General features: G+C 38.6%; 1 protein-coding gene across 1 annotated transcript; it reads right to left on the bottom strand.

Annotated features, from left to right (window-relative positions):
• Positions 1–801: 801 nt before the first annotated feature.
• On the bottom strand, positions 802–11,217 carry RBM46 (RNA binding motif protein 46). The gene is made up of 4 exons (XM_051620076.1): positions 11,067–11,217; positions 6,071–6,538; positions 3,902–4,684; positions 802–848 (listed from the first exon to the last, which is right to left on the bottom strand). Exons 1-4 carry the CDS (start codon positions 11,215–11,217, stop codon positions 802–804), a joined length of 1,449 nt encoding a protein of 482 aa, XP_051476036.1.
• Between the last annotated feature and the right edge of the window lie 13,438 nt (positions 11,218–24,655).

The raw sequence follows: 24,655 nt of genomic DNA, 5'->3' as shown, positions 1-24,655 counted from the left end.
CTGTTGTATCCTTATTTTTCCTCCAAGTTTTCCTACACTGTCCCAGATTGACAAATTTATGTTCCCTGTCCATAGGCAGCAGCAACAGGAAAATACCTGAATCTTCAGGACAAATCCTGGGTGACTCAGATTAGAAGCTTCCCGCAGTGAAGTTAACACTGAGCATGGATTTAATGGTATTTTCAAACTGCCTTATAAGCTTTTAAAAATCAAGCTCATGACACTCAGGGAAGATGGTTATCCCCATTTAAAAAAAATTAAAGAGGCCTCAGAAGTGACAGACATCCATTTCAATTTGTCCACAACAGCATATTCAAAAAGAGAATGTTTACTCGCGGTAGCATAAAACGCAGAAATCAAGAGACATTAGTCTTTTTTTTTTACATGAAACTGACTTCCCAAAGAAACAGTTCAAGTCACTAGTGTGGTAACAACTCCAGTTCTACACATTAATTCAAATCCAAGCTGGAAAAGCAAATAAATCAGAAATTACCAAAAAATTACTTGAGTCTTTTTAGGAGGAAAAAACATCACCTTCCTTTGTGCTGCACAATCCAAGTGAACAACAGACTGCATGATTCATCAGCAGGTCTACAGCACTAGAGCTATGGTCTCCTTTGGGAAAACAAATGTACAGAGTATTTCTTCAAGCCTTCTCAGGGGTGTGAACATGGGGGAACACCCTTGAGACCAACTTCTCTAACAAACAGCCCAAACACTGCAACTAAGGCAAAGTCTTTGAGGGGACAAAAACCTGCATCAAACAAAATCCCACGGGGTACACTCACCTCTACTATCCTGCTATGCTGCATTCTGGGACAGCAAAGTTATATATGCTTGTTCAGGGGCTGTGATAAAAAACATTACGTGTAAGTCATCTGATAAATATTTAAGACTTCTAAATTAATACTGTTCAAGGAAAATCTTCTACTGCATTCTGGGCCTTTTTTAATAAAAACACCAAACACCACATATCTGTATTTGCTGAACAAAGCCAACAATTTCTGCATTTTTTTAAACATCCTACATTTTGTACCAGGCTCTTTCTTGTTCCAACAGCTATATAATAACATAATAGCAGAATAATATTGATAAAGCAAACCAAGGCAGTGTTGAAGTAAAGAAAATTCATACAATGAAACAGTAAAATAAAAATGTTACACTTGGATTTTTATGTCCAAAATCTAGGACAGCAGTCTACAAGACTCATGCTGACTACAGAGTCTTGAACTAGTTTATACAAGTTTTATCCTTTATTTGTAAATTGCTACTGCATGCAGTATTTAAGAAGCTTAAACAAGGCAATTATAGTAGTAAGATATAATGCCTGGTCTACCTGTTTGAGTACCATTTACTATATATATTGTATGTGGTGAACCGGAATTAAACTGTTACTTATGTGCTATACTTACTTATTAAAATGCTTTTTCTTGATTCAGAGATTTATCAGTATTTATTTTTTTTAATACTTTCTCTTACTTTTAAATACTGTCTTCTACCCCAAATTTCTTAATTTGTGTCTCAGTGAGGCAACACATGGAAAAACACATGACAGGGAACAAAGAATACCCTATTGTGGAATACATGTCTAAAATCCGGCAGATCCCTGAAACTGAGGAAACTTCACTGAAACTTCTGCTCTTCTCCATCACCCTTAAGTCAGACTCAGCAGAAAAGAACTCCTCAGGACTCAGCCTTTACTAAAGTCCTTCTGGGACACATCAGTTCTGCTCCCCTTCTCATAAACGAACATGTAAGTTCTATATTTTTAAAGAATACCGAGTATTTTCACTTTGATATGTTCATGATTTATCTAGTAACATCAAAATATATTACTAATCTTTCAGTGAATTAATAGCTTTATCTATTTTCTCCAAGCATCATTTTCAAAATATTCAGGTGACACCAAGTGGTTAATTGGTGTACTGCTGTCTGTTCAGGACTATTATATGCATTAACAATCAAGTATTCTGTTATGTGAAATAAATACAGAAATAAGCACCACCCCATAAAAAAACAGAAGAGTGCTTTGAGATTATTAATCATAACAGCCCAATTTAAAAATTCTATCAAAGCAGCCCCTTCTCATTCACTTACCTTAGTCTGCTTATATGCTTTAAGAAGAAACAGAAACCTCCACACATCATGAAAAATCAGTGGGAAACAAAATAACGTTCCTGTCAGAGAATTTACTTACCAGAAGGAATTAATCCCTGTATCAGCTTTGTACAGTCATGCTTATAGTAAGATGCTTCCAAAAAGAAACACACTCAGACTTTTCCTAAAATCACTGCTTACAAATAAAACAAAACCACAAAACCACAACACATGCATTCATACAGCATCATTCAACATTTGCCAAAATGTGATTTCTTTGAGGATGAAGTTTGATGAGATGATGACCACAAATAGTAATGAAACAACCTGGCACTAGAAATCAGATCTGTGTTCTGAATGCTGTGTGCTGAATGTTCTGAAAAATGCTGGGCAGGTACTAGATGGCAAAAGCGTTATGTTTTGTATTTTTTAATGTATTTCACTTTATAGAGCAACAGGGGAAAACACTGTCAGCAATGAGTCATCTTAGTTTTGAAAAGCTCAGATTTTACCATAGCTTTCCATAATATAAAATCATCTTTTTTCTAGTAGTTGCATTCTAATGTTAGAGAAATAGAATATATATATACATATATTAAGATGCTAGACTTAGAAATTAGTTAGGAGTAACTTTATCCCTATTTTCTCCCATTTTCTGGTTAAAAAAGAACACTAAATGACAGCGCTCTTTACCCAAAGACAATACATATAGAGACGTAAGTATACTCTCCTATAGCCTTAAGAATGTCTATAAAGAGGCATCAAAAAGCTTTCCAAACCTATTGCTTTATCTGACTATGGATCTACCACTCTGTTTTCCCTACTGATAATAAATCAAGAATGCAGACAGCCTTTTAAATAAATTTTCAGCGCTATAATCATCACACAGATGACCTTATACCTAAGTCACTTAACATGTCATCTAGTTTTTCCTTATAAAGTATTATGCAAGCAAAAATGACCCTGGCATTGCATCATATAGATGTTTACATGGCGCTTCGTCAGTGCATTCACCTGATCACAGAATCATCCTGGTTGGAAAGTATCCTGAAGATCATCAAGTCCAACCATAACCTAATATACCCATTCAGTGCTTAAATCATAGAATTCAGTTTGGAAAAGACCCTTGGGATCATCAAGTCCAACCATCATCCCTACTCTACAAAGTACTCCCCTAAACCATATCCACCAACACCACATGCAAACAACCCTTAAACACATCCAGGGATGGTGACTCAACCACCTCCCTGGGCAGCCTATTCCAGTGTCTAACCACTATTCCTGTGAAAAAAATTTTTCCTAATGTCCAGTCTAAACCTACCCTGTTGCAGCTTGAAGCCATTCCCTCTTGTTCTGTCGCTAATTACCTGTGAAAAGAGACCAGCACCAACCTCTCTACAATGTCCTTTCAGGTAGTTGTAGAGACTGATGAGGTCTCCTCTCAGCCTCCTCTTCCTCAGATTAAACATTCCCAGCTCCTTCAAGCCTTCTTCATAAGGTTTACTCTCTAGGCCTTTCACCAGCTTTGTTGCCCTCCCCTGTACTTGCTCCAGCACCTCGATATCTCTCTTGAATTGAGGTGCCCAAAACTAGACACAATACTCTAGGTGTGGCCTCACCAGTGCGGAGTTCAGGGGGACAATCACCTCTCACAAGACTATACAAGAAACAATTCTTCTCTGGACTAACTTATACTTCATATAAAGATATACACACACACACGCCAAGATTTATACACAAAGAACAATTTTAAAGTAACTTTTCTAGCTTCATTTCTTAACTAATTGAAAATATTTATGCTTACCTAGATGTAGAAGTGTGAACTGTGCTGCCAATTCCTTTGCACCTTCTACTGTTGTACAGAGTTTGTCTGGCATGAAATAACTCTGGGAAACATCTGCAATACTAGGAATAAGCACCTTGTACACCAACAGTATTTTCCCATCCTGACTTGTGGTCGAATACAAGTAGTATTCTGGTGGTGCCCAGTTATTTTTATTGCAAAAATAATCCAGGTGCATTACTGCAGAACTGAAGTGACTGGATTTTAAGGAATACATGCTAATTGGAGTAAGCTTAATTCCTGGAAAAAATGGGTAGGTACATCTTTCAGCTTCAGGAAGAGCTGGACTTTGCTGACCATTAAGACAAACCGCAAGACTTGCTGGTTTCCCTAAGGATTTTTGATGACCATCTTCTTTGTGAGGAAACCCAAAGAGATTTTCAGAACTGGGACTTATCTGACCATTAAAATGTTGCCTCCGAGTACTTTCTTTGTTAACTGGCTTTGCCAGTGTTACCTCAACACTAGCTCCATCAATGCACTTTCCATTCATTACAGACATGGCAGCAACTGCATCTTCTCGGTGGAAAAAATGTACAAAAGCGTAGTCTCTCAGCTTCTTTACACGTTCAACTACTCCTGGCTTGAACTTGTTGAATTCAGCTTTAATTGTGTCCTCTGTGGTAGATATCATTAGATTTCTCACATATAGTACCTTGACTCTCTGCATTGTTTCTTCATCAACTTCTTTCTCAGGGTCTGCCCAGTCTACTTGAACAGGATGACCCCAGAGCTGGAATGTTCCTACAGCAAAAGCAGCATTACATCAATAAGAAATATTGGAAAACAAAATAATTCTTATCAACTATCTCTATAAAAACAGAATAGGTTGCATGCCAAATGAAACGGGTTTTTGTTCCCTGCATCTGCTTAAGCAAAATATGTAAAATATTGCTACCTTAAATTACTAAAGAAAATAAGATTCTGCAAAAATTTAGTGTTCTATCTCTACCTTTCGGGTTCATTAAGCACCATAAGCTATCAAAACCTAGACTCCATGATTTTGTGACATGCATATACATGTATACATAAAGCAACCATATGCAACATACTATTTTACTAGATAGTAAACACAGTCTCTTTAATACTACTACCACTTTAAAAAGTAAGGTCAGCACCTGGAAAAACTCATCTAGATGTATATGCACTAGCACAAACTTTAGTCTATGTTGCAGTAGATACCAAAACCACAAACTAAAAAAAGCCCTCCCTGTTACTCATTTCAAGTCAACATTTTGCTATCACACAACTAGTTTATTTTACATTCAGTGGTCTGGCCATATTTCTCTCATTACTTTGCAAGGCCTATGCAAGTCTTAGCTAACAATCCTTCCAAACACTCTGTCAGCAATTAACATGAGACTTGCCTAAATTTTAGTCTTAGTAAATAGAGGGAGTTTCACCATTCATTTCAGCAAGGGCAATGCTGTATTATTAATCTGAATGACTTTGCTTCTCCAAATATATTGTTCCATTTCCTCCCTATTTAATTTATCTTCCTTTCTCTTCTAGAATTTCCCTTTTTAACTGTACTTTCACCTATTCCCTCTTCTTTCAATGCATTTAAACCCTTCTGCTTCTCTTCTTCAAAATGTATAAAATAAGGTGCAACAGAAAAGTTGTCTTCTACTTGCTAAACTCTTAAAATTATTTCCTAGTAAAAGACTAAAGATTACTTTCAAACATTTAAAAAGATGACACATCAATAACATCAGTCATGACTCTCAAAAGAAAATAAGGGACACATTACATGCATCATGATTTTTTAAGCTCAGCCTTAAGAGAATTCTTGAACCAGGACTTGTGCATGTAAATGAAAACTGGATGTGTGCCCAAGCAAATACCTATCTTGGTGTAAATTACAGTAACTTGTGTTTATAAAACAGATGCCTCTTCTTTTACTCTCAGAACTCCTTACAGTTCTTTCACAAGAAAATTTAAAAAAATTGAAACAAGCCAAAAAATACCACCAAAAAAAACCCAACCAACCAATCCCAGATTCCTCTTTAGCTGAAAGGCACTACTGCAGCTTTGTAACTCAAAAAGGGAAACACAGATTATTCACCACCCCCTACAGACTGGAGACAGACACTCCCCCCAAAAACACAATGTAATTGCAAATAGCTTTACCTGGGATTAGCCGCCTTCTAGCCATCGCAGCTGCTCTATGAGATTCATATTCTACAAAAGCAAAGCCACGATTTTTAGTTTTGTCAGTGGCATTTGGATAAACAATGACATCCACCACTCCTTCTGTAAGTTTTTTCATTTCATTCAGTATTTCTTCTTTCTTCCTTTCTTTTGGAATTGCTCCAATAAATAGTCTGCAGTTGTCCAAGCTTACGCAGACACCAATAAATTTCCCTGGACGAATTTCGTAATTATTAAGAATCTTGATGGCTAGCTGGGCATCCTCTTTAGTAGTGTACATCACAAAAGCATAGCCTCGATTCTCACCACTGAATTCCATCATCAGTCTGAACTCATAGATCTTCCCAGCTCTCTCAAAAACAGGAACTAATTCGTCTTCATACATATCACGAGGAATCTTACCCACAAAAACTTCACATCCACGAGGTGGTGGAGGACCTTTCCAACCTTAAAATAAATTGTCCAACAATGATCTTAGTACAAATGCTTACACAGGCACACTTCCGCCCGCCACATAATTTGGAGGTGGAAGTATATTTTTAGTCTCAATTAAAAACTAGCATATTCACATCCATTAATTCTATTTTTTTAATGTTTAAATTAAAAGTACCGTAAGCCCACAATCTGTACTTCTTCTAATTCTGTCTTCTCTTTTTTGAAACCAGAATCTGTATGACAACCTACTGAAACTAGCATTATTTAAAATACTGATAGCTTTGCTATAGTAGTCTACATTTCAATAGTATTTTGCCCCTCATATGTCCGTTATTAATAAAACTGATACGTGATCAAAAAGAAAGAACTTAAGTTGTATTTTCTACCCTAACATTTTAAAGTTGCAAATATTTATCTGCACTTCTTGCCCATATTTTAAGAAATTTTGGTCAGGGTCCCGAGTGCGGTTCTTTTTTTCTTCTTTGACATTGTTCAAAAGGTCCAAACATTTTGCTTCCACCTCCTACATTCATTCACTAAAACAGGTAGGATACGGAGCCCTCCTTTCAATAGCCAAAAATAATAAACACTTTTCCTCTAAACACACTCCACAGTTTTCACAGGCCATAGCTGGATAGTAGGAAAAATGTATTAAAAAAATCCATAGAAAAGGGAAGTCCCTAGTTCACATCTGAAAGTTACAAGAAGCTCCATGCTTCCATCCTCAAGCAAAGGATGTCCATACATCTCTCCCATATATGCTGAAAGGTATGTTCAACAGATAATGTAAAATTTCATACGTTCATTTAAAAATCCATTTTCCCAAATATGCATTAAAAAATAAAAAAGTTTAATTTCTTAAAACAAATTAGACAAATCAGGCAGAAGTTTCAAAGGCAGAATAACAGTTAATTCATAACTATCAGCTTTCTCTAAAGCTTTTACAAGAAAGGTTCTCTGCAGAAGAGAAAGCAAGAAGTGCAAAGCTGGTAGAAAAAATAACACAAAATTTGCGAAGTGCTAGTAGGATATGACAAAGCATAAGGAGACCAGGTGAAAAAAAATTACTGTTACATGACAAGTTACAGCAAGAAGTTAACTAAGTATTTTAATTTGGCTTGAAGTTCAGAATAAATTATACTTGGGTGATTTTGTAATGAAATTAAAACATCAAAGAGCATGCATTTTATTTGTGAAAAAAACTTTAACAGAATTGAGAATTTTTTCACAGAATCACACAATAAATTTTCATCTGTAAAATGTCTACTAAGAACTACACGGTACACAGGGAAGCAACCAAGGCATCAGAATTGCCATGCATTTGGAACCATGCTGTCACAACTTATCTAGGAAAAAGTCTGGTTCTGTTCCACACAGCATTCAACATTTTTATCATTTTCTACTTCATAAACATTTATGACCACTTCAGCTGAGGTATGACAAGACATGGCAAGGAACAGTTTGCAAGCTAGTACTGCCATCACTCACATTGTGCCTGTCAGCTGCCCACATAAAAAAGCATAAAGCAAAAGTACATAATTTTGTCCAAAGACCAAAGGAATTGCACACCTTAATCAGGAAAAAAGGGAGGAGGCTACGCTTTTGGAGGAAATAATTAAATCAAAGAACAATGTCCATTAGACAATCTAACTAGACAATCATCCTCAGGCCTGGTAACTGATCAAAGAGTAAGTAAAAGCCATCTACCATTCAAAAAGACCACCTTCTGATTTTAAACATGCATACTAACAGCGTTACAGCACATTAATGCCTACTGGGAGTAAGTTGTGACTCTCAATTTAAAGAAAACCTGGCCTGTGCCACATCTGCCAATGAGCGAGACACATTTAACAGAGTAAATATGGAAACAACCAAATGCACCATTCCTCACGTAGTTACCAAGTGACCTGAGAATTTCCTTGACTGGGTGCTTGACTCATCCCTGGACGATAGATCACAGGAGACTCTTTTTGCAGCAGCATCTCCAGTAATTATAGTTACGATGTTAGTGAGTTCTGTGCCACCTTAAATTTTCTTCCATGTAATTCTAATGACTTATATACCTAATAACCTCATTAGGTCTGTAGCAACCTAAGCAAGGACCCAAACAAAGCAGCTGAAATTAACTTTCTTAACCTTTCTTTTGGGTTTGTTGTTTTGTTGTTTTTTTAATCGCTACAGATACATTGTCCACAAGTAGCACAAGCTGAACAAGACCTGTGCTGCCAACTGAGATGGGAAAAAAAAAATATTGTAGGGTAATTTGGAGCCAGATCAGCTGCCTGCTCTTGATAATGTGCCAGTCAGACAGACAAGTTGGTAACAGGAAAACAGAGCTGACAGAGACCATCTTCTTCAGCAGCAACACAAGCTTATAGAAACCACATCTTAGGCAAAATTCACAGTGAAACTCTTAATTTACAAACAGTTATTGTAACTTCCTACAAGCCATCACAAACATTCAAGTCTCATCTGGCCTAGAAAAACATAACTTAAGGTAATTTCCAGCTTAAACAAGTATGAAAATGCAGGAAGATTTAAAGAAGAGATATATAATTAATGTCAATGAACAGAGTTATGGAAGATACACCTTGTCAAACACATCTAGTTTCAGAAAACATCAGCAAATGTCATTAATAAAAGTAACTCTGCCAGACAAATACACTTAATACTGCTTAACATTTTAATTAAAAATCATAATTATAATGTAAAAAATGTATTAAATTATTTTAAATAGGCTGAGCCCTCAGGAAGTAGGCCAGCGATGCCCTGCAGTTCTCTTTACAATGCCATTTTCAAAATTGTTTCACAAGTCCTCCTTTGGCTATTTTATATAGGCTAGTAAAAGTATGTACATAATTTTAAACAGGAAAAACTTCTAAAGATAAATACTATTCATGCTGCTGTATCCTAAACTACATATAGCCATGGGCAATAAAATTCATGCTTATAAGTATGAATTACAAAGATACAGGATCATAAGCCACAAGTGAGAATGAACTGAAACAGCAGCACAAGAATTCTCCTTCTTTCTGCTTGGGTAATTGCATAATCTGACTCAAAAAGAAGCTACTGTATGCCATGTGATACAACCAGGACTAATGGCAAAATTCTTGTACATTGCTGACATCAACGACACAGGAAAAATCATTCAAAGTAAAAGTAATGCTTCATAAAGATTTAAGGCATTTGATTACTTTCGTCAGAGTAACAAGAAATGTTAAGATTAAGGAAACTGACACAGAGTTATTACACAGAATTACAGGTAATAGGTATTTCAACCAGGAAATTAGAAAAAAACCTTTCAGATTAGAAATAAAGTGCAAATTCAGCAGGAAATATGCTAACAATTTTAACAAGCTAAGTGTAGCAGTAGATAACCCTGCCTTTTAGAGTTCTCAGAAGCAAACCTAGATACTGAAAATATGTCATAGTCAAAAAAAAAGACATCAGGCTCAGCACAATAAACACTAAGCAGAAATTAAATGTGTAAAATACACAGAAGTTCAAACTAAATAACGTAGAAACTGCTTTCTTTCTTAACATATTATTGAGAAGAACAAAATTACATTTTGGTAGGGAAAAAACCCAACAACATTAATTTTAAATCCTGAACAGGGGACTAATGACCAAAAAAGATCATTATGGGAAGAAAAGTACGTATCTGCTGAACTCTTCCTCCTCCTCTGTTGAAGTGTCTTCTCTCAAAACAGTAACAACTTCAATCATTTGGGATTTATCCATTCATTTCAGAAATTTTCAGCCTAGATAAACCCGTTAAGTTTCCAGCATTCATATAACCATGGTTTAAAGTTAAAATGATCTTGCAACATCTTCAAACAAAAACACCTTTTATCAGTCCTACTTAAAACTAAGTATCACTTAAATTTCTTTTCGAAAAAATTTAAAGTGCTGAACAAAGGCTTTTCCCTGCAGCTCCTGTGAGTGTTACTTGTTTCTATGAACTAAATCAGCAGCAGCAGTTTCAGCAAAAGCGTTTCAGCAGGGGATAGGGCTATTTCAAGAGATTATTGCTACGTCACTTAATCACAGTATCAGATATGTTTCTGAAATAGCATTTAACACCTAAGAAAAAATAAAGCGTTCCAAAGCCATACACGCTGAAAAGTGTTTACTAACCAAGAACCACTGTTTGCAAATTGCAATGTACATATTCCATGTATATGCCACGAAATGTTTTCAAGTGTGTTCTCAGCTATATGGAACACACTCAGTACTTTCAGCTGCACATTTGTTTTGCTACCTGCCAACTTTTGCTGCTTTTAAGGCTGTGACATCTTAAATCCACCACCAGCGAATGTTCAGTATTGTCTAGGAAAGAGATCTTAAGCTGCTGGAAACTGTAAAACACATCAGGACCCCGTATGTGTTGTGTTTCCTACACTCCTTTCCTAAGCATCTCCTACTGGTCACTGTCTAGATACAGGATGTGGGGCTACACAAATTTTCAGTCTGATTCAGCATAGCTTTCCTTACAGAAAATACATTCCAACTTTGTATTCTCAAAAGAAACGCTTACCTGGTGGAGGACCACCAAATTTCCTTTGCCCATTTTCTTGAACCATGCTATATCCAGTCTTCTCCAGCAGGGCTAGTAATGCAGCCTCATTCTGAGTGCCACTTCGGATCTTGCCACACCCATTTGCTGCAGCTTTATTTTCCTCATGCATATCTGCAACAGCTTCAACAGAACATTGCAGATTATTGCAATTCAGATAATTCTAAGTTGTTACATGTATGTAGAAGGTACCAAAGCACAGAAAAACAACTTATGGTATATTTGCCTATGTACTGTGACTTTGTTTAGCATAAGGCTTCCATCCTACATAAATCACGTAATCACAGCTGTGTAGAGATCCATAATGCGATTCAAAGTGACAAGTTCCTCCTTCTTATTACTACATTTTATAGAAATACCAATTAGTTTAAAACTGCATTTTAGTACAAAAAAAATACTTAAGAAATACATTAAATCCATGCCTAATTAAGGCATACATTAGGCATCCATGTCTAATTAGGCAATCCATGCCTAATTAAGAATACAAAGAATTAATTAACAGAAGTAATTTAAAACCATTATATAATAAAACTAGGCAGAACTGTGTGGCAAACTAGTGGTTTGAAATAATCCCATCTCATGACTTTATCCACTTCCACGATTTCCAAAACTAAAAAAAGTTTATCAGTATGGCTGCTGCTGCTCTATCCACTACTTCCCTGTCATGCCTTGATTTTGCACTGCTTCAGGTCTCAGCCATCCAGCTGACGGCAAACAATCATACCAAGTAACCCATTTGGTAATTAACAACTTTACTAGTCAAGCCCTTAAAAAACCCGAAAACTTTCAAGTTGGTTTTTTTCACTGCCTCTTTTTCCTTCCCCACTTTACATCTTCTTCTTCTAAAATTTTCTGCCTTAAGGTCTGCAACACTTCAGCAAGTCATCTTCAACATTCAGTTCTTTACCCAAATAGTATATGCGATCCATTCTGCAAAATAAATGCTGCAAAAAAATCACCACCAGAAGAATAAGCTCTGACTCCTATTTGTTCTTTAATGTCCCTTACGTTTTCAGTTTGCTTTGTCTTCAAGACCAGGGTCCAGAGATAATGTCCTGAGATACCAGCAGTTTATATTAAAAAACAAAACAAAACAAAACAAAACAAACAGTTTAAACCAAAAATGAGGCTTCATATTTAAGGTCTCAATAATTATCTGGAAAGTAGACATAGGAAAATAAATCAGGGACGGTAACGAGTGCATAAGCATTCACGTGTGTGTCTCTTCATCAGACCCACTTGCTCAGGTCCCAAAAAAGCAAGTATTTCAAGTGCTGCAGTAAAGTCTAACCTTTTGCACTGAACACTGGCGAAACAGAGGGAAGCAGAGCTCAAAACCAGTTACAATTTTTTTTTCAGTCTGAAGCTGAAGCCACCCTCTGCTCTTCAGCTTGTCAGTTGTTACTTTCGTACTATTACTTTTGATCACCCAAATGAGCATAATAATCCACAATTATTTTACCTAACATCTGACTTTGTAACTCCCTCACACTAGTAGAAACAAGAATTAGTGAAAATAAAGTCATACATAGTAGTAAATGTACCAAATGTTATCCCATCCATCTTGTATGTAAAGGTTTTCAGGTTATTGCTTCTTCTCTTACATATTCCACTGAAAACTACCCCAATCTCTCAAATTAAAACGGTTTTGCATACATATAAGTTTTTTGAGAGATTATACAAGACATTCATGGCATGATCAAGCCCCTTCCACTGTTGTATTTACGGATGTTATTAAAACCGTGGGAGTTGATGAGGGTGCACACAGCACTCCCTGAGGTGAAGGGGAAGCAGTTAGGACAGGAAACCAGAGGCGTGACCAAGAGGACGACGGAGGGGCCTTAAGGCAAAAACACCATCTGAAGACGGCGTGTGGGCAGGGAGAGAAAAGGCAGAAAAACAGAAGCCCTAGGAATACCCCGCGCTACTCTCGACGACTTGCGCGTTCAGGGCAGCCCCCTCGGCCCCTTCTCCACAGGCCCTGGTCCTCGCGCCGCCTCTGCCCGTCCCCACAGCCCAGCCAGGGCCCCAAGCCGCCGAGGTCCCCTGCGAGGCGAGGCCGCGGCGCGGCCCCCAGCCCCGCACAGCGCCCGCACCACATCGGGGAACCCACCGCTGGCAACCGCCTACCCGCCACCTCCGCCACCGCCTCACCCGCCCGGCCCCGCCGCCCGGCCTCGCCTCGGGCTGCCCCGCCCAGCCAATCAGCAGGCGGCCGGGGTGGGCACGGACATAATTGACAGGCGGCGCCAGCCAATCAGAGCGGGGCAAAGGGCCGCGCCCGGCACCCGAGCGCTTTTAAAACAGGGGACGGTTGCGTGGCGCGGGCGGCGCGGCGGTTGGGGCGGCGTGCGGGGCTCCCGGGGCAGGCGGGGCGGCTGCCGCGCTCCTCGGGACGTGGCCGGTGGGTTTTGTGCCTCTCCGCTTCGTCGGGTCCCAGAAGGTCTATGTTGGGCCTTTAGTGTGTGCTCCGATGGGGGCTCGTGCTTCAGGGAGCGTTTCGTGCTGTGCAGGCCCATGTTGACTTGTAATACTTAAGTGAAACGGGCCTGTTTTCAGTCCTTATTGATTTAGTTAATATCTCGGTGTCTTACAAATGAACCAGGTTAGTTTAGCGACCGCTGTAAGCACTTCTCAGGCCAGCTGAGCTGGAGGCCTTGCAGCTTTAGCTCTGCTTTTGGCCTCCCATCAAAACTCCTGAGGGGTCGCAGCCAGAAGATGCTTTGATGGGCACACATTAAGTGCACTTGAGTCGATAGTGGGTTAGTTCGTGAGTTCTGCAGTTGGTAACCAAAATGCTGTGGCTCAATTTCCCCACCTAGTGAAGGAAAATCTCCAATTTTATCAAAGACTTAGCTCCCTCCCTTTTCTAAGATTTAAATGCACAACTGTACTTTTTAATAAGGCAGATTCCCAGAAATTTTAGCTTAGGGATATGTAAAATCATCTTTATTATGAACATGTTCCAGAGCTTTGAGCAACCTAGTTTTAAATATGTACTGCCAGAAAACTGTCATGTCTTACTAGACATTTGCCTATTCAAGTTAGCATATTTTTTCAAAGAGGAAGTTTATTGTGCCTTTGTTGTTAATACAGTAATAATCTATTTTACAATTTATATGTCTCCAAGTTCTGAATGGTCAACATACCAAAGCTATTGCCTTCCAGGTTACATTTCATCACCTTTTCATTTCATGTCCTCTTCTTTTTTGACTACATCTAAATCAGCCACCAAGCCTCTGATGGGAATGAATTCGCAGTATATTAAGTTAAAGTTTGTGGCATTTTGACTGCAGCTCAGTGTCCCTGTTACCTTGGAGACTGCTTACTCTCTGGCAGAAAACTCCTTGTGTTTCAGTTGTTATTGCTGGTGGAAAGTACTGAAAAAATGCAATCTTGTCTAAGTGAAAAAGAAACAAAACAACAAAACAAACAAACAAAAAAACAAACGACTCCAGCATTTTCTTTGTATTTCATGAAAGTGAAGTCTCAGTAGATGGGTTACCATGTGCAGCCATTTCTGGAGTACAAATGACTGCTACTCTACAATAGAGGAGCTGAACAGCTGCTCAGCTGGAAATGTTAACCCATTCCAGCACTTACCAGCAGAAGTTCTCAAGAAAAACATGCACATTTGCCATCAGTTTTTTCTCCTTATTACATAAACAAAAGAGAAAAGTCAACCAAAATTATTCAATGTCTACATTATTATCTCTTGTTAAACACCAAATTCAGACATAGAAACTACAGTCTCATCTGGTTTTCCTTGCTGACCCCTGCCTCTCTAAAACAAATTTATGATCCTTTTCTTCCTTTGTTCCCCACATACTAATTGGGCATCAGACTTCTTACTGCCCCCTTGCCCACAGGTGCTAGCTGCCAGTCTAATAGTTTAGTATAATTAGGTTTTATGAAGAACAACTGTTTCTAACCTTAGTTGTCTTGGATTTTGCTGTGACTGGTGATAAAGTCGGAACTGAATATTTTTATTTCTTTTCTAGTAAGACATGATTTACAGGTTAATACAATAATTTTATTCAATCAAGCAGTATATCTGATAACTTCAGGTCCTCAAAAAAGAGTTTGCACACCTGAAAGCATTTCATGGCTAAATCAAAACTACCTTTTCACCTCCACACTCCCTGAAATGTTGCTTTTCTTGTATTACAATGAGCAGAATTTTCACCAAGCAAACCCTTCTACCCATCTCCCCTTAAAAAAATTAGGCGTAGTTACTTTTAACCTCAAAAAAAAAGTATGATTCTATCAAGCTGGGTACAGTTGTTGGAGATCAGCCGCCTCTGTCCTCCTTATAGTAGGCACTATGAAGTGAGTTCCCCCTTCTTTTAATTTCTTCCCCTTTTCTCACATAGTACTTAGTTGCATTGTGCAGCATTGTGCAGTCAACAGACGTGCCTCACTCATTTATCAGTAGCCATCATTTGGATAAATGTGGCAGGAGAAGGGATATTGTCATTTTAATTCCAATTTCTAGCAGTGACAACTGTTCACAGCAAAGGGACAGTTTCTCAGCTGTAACGTCTTTCTCTCTCCTCATACACATAGAAGTAACACTCATCCAATTATTTTTAATGAAGATTTACTAAAGAATGTGAAAGAAGCCCAAGCCCAGAAGAATGTTTGTTATTTATCAGAGTATTTAGATTTTTACTGCTTTATTGAATCAATACCATAGTCCATAACTTTAACTTTTAAACCTGAAAAAAATAGAAAATTATTTAAGGATTATTTACAAGAGTCACAATATAACTTATAAAAAGCATTCAGCACAAATTCTGGTTAGAAAATTACTTTAAATTGCAAATAATATGCTATTTGCCCTAAAGCTTTATACGGTTTGTATTAGCACTGAGTTAGTTTCCTCACTGATGTATTTTTGAAACTGTCACAAATCTGATGAATGAAGAATGAGGGCAGGGTCCTGCCAAGATTATGACATTTATTCCTTTGGCTACATTTGAAAATGTGAAAGAGGTCTTTTTCTTACACATTTTATTTTATAGCACTGCACCAGACAGTTGCTTTTCTTTTCCTTCAAAGTTACTTTAGGTAGCTGTAACACAGAAATCCTTGATGTTTTTTAACTTCTGTTTCACTGGAATGCTAGCAAGCCCCGGCATATATATTCCTGGAGTGGTCTATTACAGCAGTTGCAATACACTTTAAGAGAAGCATAAGCTTTTTTTGTCAGTGTAAATTTTACTATGGCCTGGAGCAGGAAAAGAGGGCATGTAGTATTTCTGCACTCTGACAGGTTTGATATGTAGGTAGTGGAAATACTTTAAAAGGAAGCAGACGTCCTTTGAAGTTTAAACAAAGGTCTCTGTAGAAAACCTAGACATAATATGATTGTAAATCTAATTTTGTATGATGTCTAGAAAGACTTAATTTCAGTCAATCAGTCCACTTTATTTTGGGTTTCATTTTATCGAGTACCAGCAATGCCTGTTTGGTAGGATTCTCCTAACAAGGCATTCTAGTGCCTGAAGGGTCTTTTCTCATAAAGGTGCTGTTTGCTCTCATTCAGCTTTCTGCCTTAAAAGAGTTGGAATGTTGGAATTTTAAAAAATTACAAAATTACAAAATCTGCTATTGCTGGAATAAACTGGATTAAGTTTCGGGTGCACGGAGTTGCTTTCTTTTTTTGTAATCTACTTTGGGACACATATACCACATAATTTTAACAGGCAGATATGCAATGAATATGAAAAAATGGATCCTGAAACATGTTCTGTCTTCACTTACAGAAGTATCAATACCAACAGTTTCACTGATGTAAATGGAATGGAATCAACTTTAAGCCAGTATTGCTGAGTGCAGAGTGATGTAAAATGTCTGTAAGAAAGTGTATAAAATCTGCTTGTTTTTCCCTCACTACCTCCAGAACTATTGCTTTCTCCTCCCTCTGGTTCTCACTCTAAAAACCTGGATGCTGTGTGACACAGCCACACCTTTAATCACTGAGCAAAATGGCTGTTTTCTAACAGTGCGACTAACCCCTGGCAGGGAAGGAGCAGATGGGAATTTCTGAAAAAGCTAACTCCATGAAGTGTTGGTGGCAGAAGAGCTTAGTGTCAGGGAACAGAAGGATGGGAAGGAGGGAAGGGCCAAGGGAGATGAAGAATCCTGTCCTGCAGTACTGCAGTCTTTTGATGCTCCACTATTACAGAATGCTTTCCTGCCTGTTCTTTAGGCAGATGTTTTAAAGGAGTTCTGAATGTGTGTTCTCCGCATGTCCGTACAGCAGCAAATGAAGACATTTGGCTTTTTTAGTGCTTCTGAAAGTGACTGCTGCCCCAACAACCTGGTAATGGAAGTTTTCTTCCCACAAGGATGTGAAGTGCCAAGTTCTGCAGAGTGGGTGTCTCAGTCCTCGCTGACAGGCACAGCAAGATTGGAAACAGTCACCTCTAAGCCACTGGCCAGTTGTTTATTTTTCTGAAAATATTGTCAGAAAATACTTGTATTCATGGCTTCAGCTTCAGTCAAAATCTTACAGCATGGTTTCAGCATTGGAACAAACAGACAGAAGGCATCAAATTGTGAAGGCTTTGGTCATACCTGAGCCTGTCCCGATGCTAAATGGAAGTTTACCAAGGAGGTTAAAGATTTTTATATCACATTATGTTTTGAATATTTAATTATTCTGAAAGTGAATTACACTGTAGGCAACAGTAGAGAACAAAATTTAATTTTTACTTTTCTTAGAATTAAATATTTAAAATACCTTAATTGTAGTTTGAGAAGTAGAGAGTCCACTGTTTCTTTATGCTGTTTATACTTCTATTTGAATTCCAGCTTATTCTGAGAATCCTAAAAGGCATTGATATATCAAGCTGACATCCTTTTAATTTATCATCCAGCGCTGTGAGCTGCTAACTAGCTTTTAAGTCAGGAAGCTCTGGACTGTCAATGCCAATTATAGTTAAACAATTTATGATGCTTCCGTGTAATTTTCTTTACATTTTTCCTGAGGCTTTAAGAATATAACGCTATGCTTGGAGACACAATTAAGAAAGTCTGAAGCAATGTAACCTGTGTTTCTGTGTGCTTCTTTCATTTGTATCTACACATATTTATATATTATACACAAATCGAATTCCATTTCTTATATTTTGGGGGTTTTTATAGTAATCATTAAATACAGGTAACAGAATTATTTTTCAATGTTTATTTAGCTATTGTCCTTCCTACTGGCAAAACCAAAATTGCAATGAAAAACTAAAACAAGAACCACTACATTGTGGGCAGCTATGGAAAAAACAGTGTTATGCAGTTTAACTGTTCCTTTCAGATTTCCAGTTAGAAGCTACAACAGTGAAACAGGAATTCAAAATCAGCATTTCTAAACCTAATTAGCAGTTATGTCAACTTAGTAAATATCTGATTTACTCGTTTTTATAATACGAGTTTCACAGTTAACAGTTCCCAATTTGCTGGAGATCCGCATACTGCATTTTCCTGAAGATAAGAGAGCCACTAGGTGGGAGTATGTTATCTGAAAAGAAAGTGACAACCCCGTTTCTATTTTGAAAGAGCTATGCACCTCCCTTTTCCCAGCATCTGGGAGATGCTGCAGTACCACCCCACACCATGTCGAGCTGCTGATTGATTTGGGATTTTTCGATGCTCGTGTCCACTCTGGACGCTGGGGAGATACCACCCACCTTGCTGCTCCTCCAGCCCAGGAGGACTCGAGCTGGAAGAGCAGAGACAAAGGCTTACTACAAATTACACTCTCCAAAAAATAGAGCTTGTATTCCACATGAGGACCACAATCACTCTGCATAAGCTACTAACGTAGAGCGCCCCAAGGACCCAGGCTAAAAGAGATTCAGAGGATCAGCTTCCTAACATAACAAGCTAATAATTAAAATGTGTTAAAATATATTAAAACATATCAAAGATGGGCATTTGCCAGACAGAAAACTGTTGATGATAAAGATATAAAAGCACCTTTTGAGGAAGATGAGACCATAGCAAAAACAATCCAAGCCCCCCCACACCTTTTTTTTTTTTTTGCAGAAGTATTCAATATAAAAGTGATTGAGAAGTTTTCAAAGGAAGCCCATTCTTTTCTGCAGGAAATACATTCCCACATTACTCCTAAACTGAGAAATCAATAAAAGGTATTTTTGGACTGATGAGTCAACCCAAAGTGACAAGGCTGAGTGTATTCAAGTCCTGAGACACTCCAGAGTGATATTAGTGGACGGAGAGCTGTAACATGTACTAAATTTCTGAGGGAAGCCATGGTACTAGGAAGATGGTGCCAAATTAGCTGTTTTCAGAAGACCTTCAGCACAAATTTGTGGAAACTGCAAAAAAATCTGACTTCACACCAGGAATATCTGAGAATAGTAAGACTGAAAATGGAAAAAATGAACACAAAATGATTATTCATTGTTCCCTGTAGTACAAGAGGGGGAGCTAATATAATCATCAGGCAGCCAATTTAAAATAAAGTGCTTTTTCATATGTCATAATCAATGTCATCTTAGAACCTTTTGGAGGCCAGACAGCAAAGCTAAAAGAGAAGTAAGACAAGCTCATGTAGGCAAGAGTATTAAACATGATTAAATGAATGCAAGCTTCAAAGCTAGAAGTTTGTGAATTGTTGCTTATGAAAAATTTTTGCAATATACCACAACTCTGTACCCGTACCCTGTCCCTGAGTGCTCACTGTTGCTCACTGTTGGAGAATGATACAGGGCCAACCTGACTTTCAGATATTGCCAAGTTCATTCCTGTGATGCTGCAAAATTTGGCCCTCGTTTGTAAGCTCCAGGCTCTCAAAGGTAGTTAAGTTTTTACCCACGTCTGGTTGTCTTGCTGCAGCTCTGGACTGAGAGTCCAGTTTTTCTAAAGATTAATGGGAGTAGTTGTGTCCACAGAAAAAGATCTCAGAAGCCAGCTGAAGAGTACATTGCCTAGACCAGCAAAAAAGATCGATAGAAACACAAGTGACAGCACAGAAGCAACTGTAGGCAGCTGTCTGAATAGATTTGACAAACTACAAAAAAATACAAAAGCTGCACACTTCGTGACCTGTATGATTCTTCAAATCCTAATTCAGTGTATAGGTTAGTAGTGATCAGGGAGTGCATTTCTGAACATCATTATTCAATTTTCACAGGTACAGGATATTGGGGAGGTCAGGGAGTGGGTGGAAATACTTCTTATTTAATCTTGCTCCCTGTGAAGACAGTGACAAAACTCTTACTAATTTTAGCTGGAAGAGACATAAGCAAATGAAAAATGCTGTTGCAATAAGGAAGCTTGGAGTATTACATGCTCAATGGTAGATCCAGTGAATTACTGAGGACCTGTCCTAATGGGGTAATTTTTAAATATGAGGTGCTAGTAAAGTGATTTTCTAAAAGTAACTTCTCTTACGATTTTTTTACTAAGATCATTTTTTTTTTTGTATAAACAGATGTCTTGCTCATGTCCCATATTCCCTTCCTGCTTAATTATGCAGTGAGCTCACAATTTGTGTCACGACTCCAGTGTCTTTCCTATAAAAACAGACTGTTGTTGCAAGCACAAATTTGGTTTTAATTGCAGGATTGAGTGCTGTCTGTATGAGAGCTTTTAAGACAAACATTCTCAAACTGAAATATGCAAACGAGAAAGTTCCTGAGGGAAAGTAATTTCTATAACTGGTTTGGGTGGATATTTTCAGTTTGCTTGTAAAAAAACCTCTTTGCAAGTCATAAAAACCTTATTATAATTTTGAAACACGTTTCTTGACTATGCATTAGGTCTACTGCTTGTGCAATTCTCAGTGCTCTAACAGTATTAGAGTTGCTGGAATTGCTTTAAGACATCAGAAATAGAAACTCGCTGTTCTCACTGGAATTTCACTTCATTGGCCAAGCAGACTTACTGCTTTCTCCAGGCAAGTTTTTGAAAAGACTTTATTCCCGGTTTACACCCTGTCTGTCAATACATGATCAAATTGTCATTCTACAATAGTTATTTGTACAACAGAGTGGTTCTTTCTTACATACAGCGTGACCAAGCCTCATTGCTGTCAGAAATGAGGAGTAATGACTAAAGGAAAATAAAAAGCTGTCTTTACCATGGGATTGTCAGTGCTAAATGGCTAATGTACTGGATGCCTTGGTTTGCCAAGGCTATGTCCTAGTTTATTACATATTTTGATTTCTAGAGGAGCTGAGTTTTGTGCATGTCCTGAGCTTGATGAAAGACTGCGGAATGGGACATGGCAACATGACTGTGGATATTGCAGGCTACATCTTCACATATACTTCAGGCATTGCAGTGTTACAGACTTGCCAGTTTGGAGTAATTCTCAGCCCTGAGCAAGGCCTTCAGGCTCCTTTTCCAAAGCTTGGGAAGAGTTAGATACCTTGGGAAGGACCCCTCAGGAACTGGCAGAGCTGGAAGTCTTGTAAAGTAACCCATTAATAAAACAGGTTCTGGATAAAACAAGCTTTGGGATGGAGTTTAAACAGTCTGGGGCATATCTGCAGATTTCAAAAGTGCTAAAAGCTGTGCTAGCACAATGCTGAACCAAACAGTCCTCTTCCCCGAGGGCAAATGCAGGTCTAGGGTTTTTACTGCATGCTGGTTCTGGTCCTGGAGGCAACCAAGTCATCTTTGGCTCCAGGCTACTTGTACAATGCACTACCATGTCATGTAGACAGACTCCAAATGACTGTGGTTGAAACCAGGTGCCTCCCTCCTCCTGAGCATTCTCTTGGAGCTACGTACAGTCTCGTCTGCAAACAGAAATAGCAAAATTACTCTGTTTAATCTAACTCTAATCTTCCCACCAGGGATGCAGGAGGCCTCTCATTGTTTTCACACCTACATTTCTTCACTTTTGATTAGAATTGATTACTAACTTTTTACCTACTGTGTGGCAGTAGCAGGCCCAGCCTTCCCTGTGTTTTTATGCAGTGCTACATGGAAATACATGGGCACTCTTCTGCAAAACTGCAAGGAGCACAGGTGCAAATCTGACACAGGTCTCAGACTATGCAGAAACAGAAGATAAGGTGGCTTGGCAAGTTTAGCAGAGTATAACCCTTCATTTGCCTATATTCTTAATTATATAAAATAGTATACCTCCTTAGCCTCACAGAAAACTCTGGTTTCACAGGCAGGAAAATTGCCTTGTGGTAAAGAACCACGCATTTTATTTATTTGGTGTGTCCAATGCAAGGAACCACAACCTTATGCAAATATTAACCAAATCTTGCAGCTGGCCAGAAAAGAGAGAGACTATTATTGTCCCAGTTACAGCAATGGGAAAGAATTAAAAAGCAAAAACTGTAGGCAATAGAGAGGTCCAGCAGGTATCTGCTTTAATTAAAAGCATTTGCTTTAACTAAACACTGCAGCAAAGCAGCAAAGTTTTGGTCTTACCTGATAGTCTCACCCTTAATTTTACCCAAAAGTTTTCTAAAAAGCTGCAGTTTGTGCTGTGTCAAGGTCAGAAATGTCCCAGTTTTAGCATTCCTAGTACCTGGTTGCAGCTAGGGATCTGGTCCACAATCAGAACCTCACTGGAGCCCATAGTCCATGAGAAGCAACACTCCCCTTTTGAGGGGGCAAATAGGAGAGCCCAAACAGAGCCTGTTCCAACAGAGAGTGGCCAGAGAGCCATATTCTCCTTCTAACTCAAAGCCACAGGTGTTGCCTGACTTCCTAAAATAAATTCAATAATAACTGTCCTAACCATAAGATAAAATTAGAAAAGGTAAAGAGTAGTCACCTCACAGTCTTATCCAAAGTCCGGTGAGTCTCCTGCAGGATGTACTGAGCAGGGTCCTAGGAATAGGTCTCCCAGACCTTCAGAAATGCTGTCATTTTGGCACTGTTTGTAAAATGGCATTGCTGTTTTCATTCACATGCTGCTCAATCAGGAAGGGACCTGAGGTTTTGAGTATCAAATAGGCACATCTGTCTTAAAATGCTGGCTAGGTTAATCAGCTAAACAAGGTCACAGAATCAGTCTGTGTATTTGTAGATGGTCATCCATACTTCTGTTTGCATTATCTCAGATGCAGCCCCTGGTAACTAGTGCTCTCTTGGAGTGTGCCTTGGGACAAGGCAGGCCAGTGAACACTACCAGTAGCCAGCAGCAGTGAAGCTCTGCTGTAGCAGTGGGGTAGTTTAGCTCCAGCATGAGTCACAGTGTACCACCACATAATCAGAAGATGGACCCTAGCCCATTTGATTTACCAGATTAGATGACAGCCTGTGACATTAATAGTGTACCTCTCCATTTTAGGGAAAGCAAATTATTCTGATTAATCTCAGCCTTAACATGCAACCCCCTCTTGGGCCCCCTAAATTCCAGCAAGGGACAGGAGAGCAGAAGCATCCGTGCCCATCATGCCCAACTAAGCAGCATCAGGGTCTTCACAGGCACACACCTCTGTGTTCAGTGACTGGTCCTTCACCACACTAAATATGCCCTGACCTGCCCTCACAATTAAAAGAAACCATCAGCATTCTCTGCCTCCTGTGTTCTCACTGCCTTGCTCAGACCAAGCACCCAGCTGTAGCTGCTGTGAGGTTGTTGTAGGGGACTCTGCAGCTATTTGCTCCAAATTGCACCTTCATAAAGCAGCCACTGTCTGTTTTCCAATTCACAGATGTGCTATAGAGAAGAGGCTACTACTAAACTAAGGTCACATAGCTAAGTAAAGTTTCCTAATAAACAGGGAAAACATTAAAAAGCTACAGAACATCTTACAGAAAGTTTTCTACCCTACAAGACACTGAAACAGTAAACATAAATCACAAGTTTTGTCACAGACAGAAACGTGGTACTGCAACATCATTCTGTTTAAGTCTCCGAAAGATCACTTTCTTATCTTCTCCCACAGTCTCTAAGAACTCAGGACAATATCCTAAACGGTCCCTTGACTTCAGAAGCAAAGCTATGCCACAAAACACAGCACAGAATATATTGTTAAGAAATTATGCCAAAATAGCCCTCAAATACTTTTAGAGATGTATTTCTACAGCAGAGGAGGTAGTTTATTTTACCAGCACAACATTCTGAAAATTTGTCTAAGGCTGCAAAACTACTCAGCTTTTGTATCTTCATTTCCTATGAGTAAGCCCATTCATGACAGCTCAGAGGGACTGTGTCCTAAGCTATTACAAAGCTTAAGTAGCTCCTAGAGTCACGAGAACTTTTTTAAATTTCAGTGGAGAAAGGAGATGCTAACTACTTGACTGTCTAATACAGCTCTGTATCATTCAGTGGTGTGTGACATTTTATTTAATGTGAGAACATGCAATAAATAATACAACACTTTATCTCTTCTAGAGATCACCATTCTAATGATTATTGTTGCTGCCGCTTGCTTTCTAAACCCTATCTGGACGATGTCAAGTCACACACAAGTACAATTCCCTCCTCCCCACCCCCTCAGACTTTAACTAGTATTTCTATAATTTTGTTTTCATCAAAAGCCTCGATGGCATTTATATGTAGCATTCTCCTTCAGCACAGGACCCAAAGGTGAAATCAAGCAGCAGAT

The sequence above is a fragment of the Apus apus genome, chromosome 4, assembly GCF_020740795.1.
Source record: "Apus apus isolate bApuApu2 chromosome 4, bApuApu2.pri.cur, whole genome shotgun sequence".
NCBI lineage: Eukaryota > Metazoa > Chordata > Aves > Apodiformes > Apodidae > Apus > Apus apus.
This window is presented reverse-complemented; position numbering and strand designations above follow the sequence as displayed.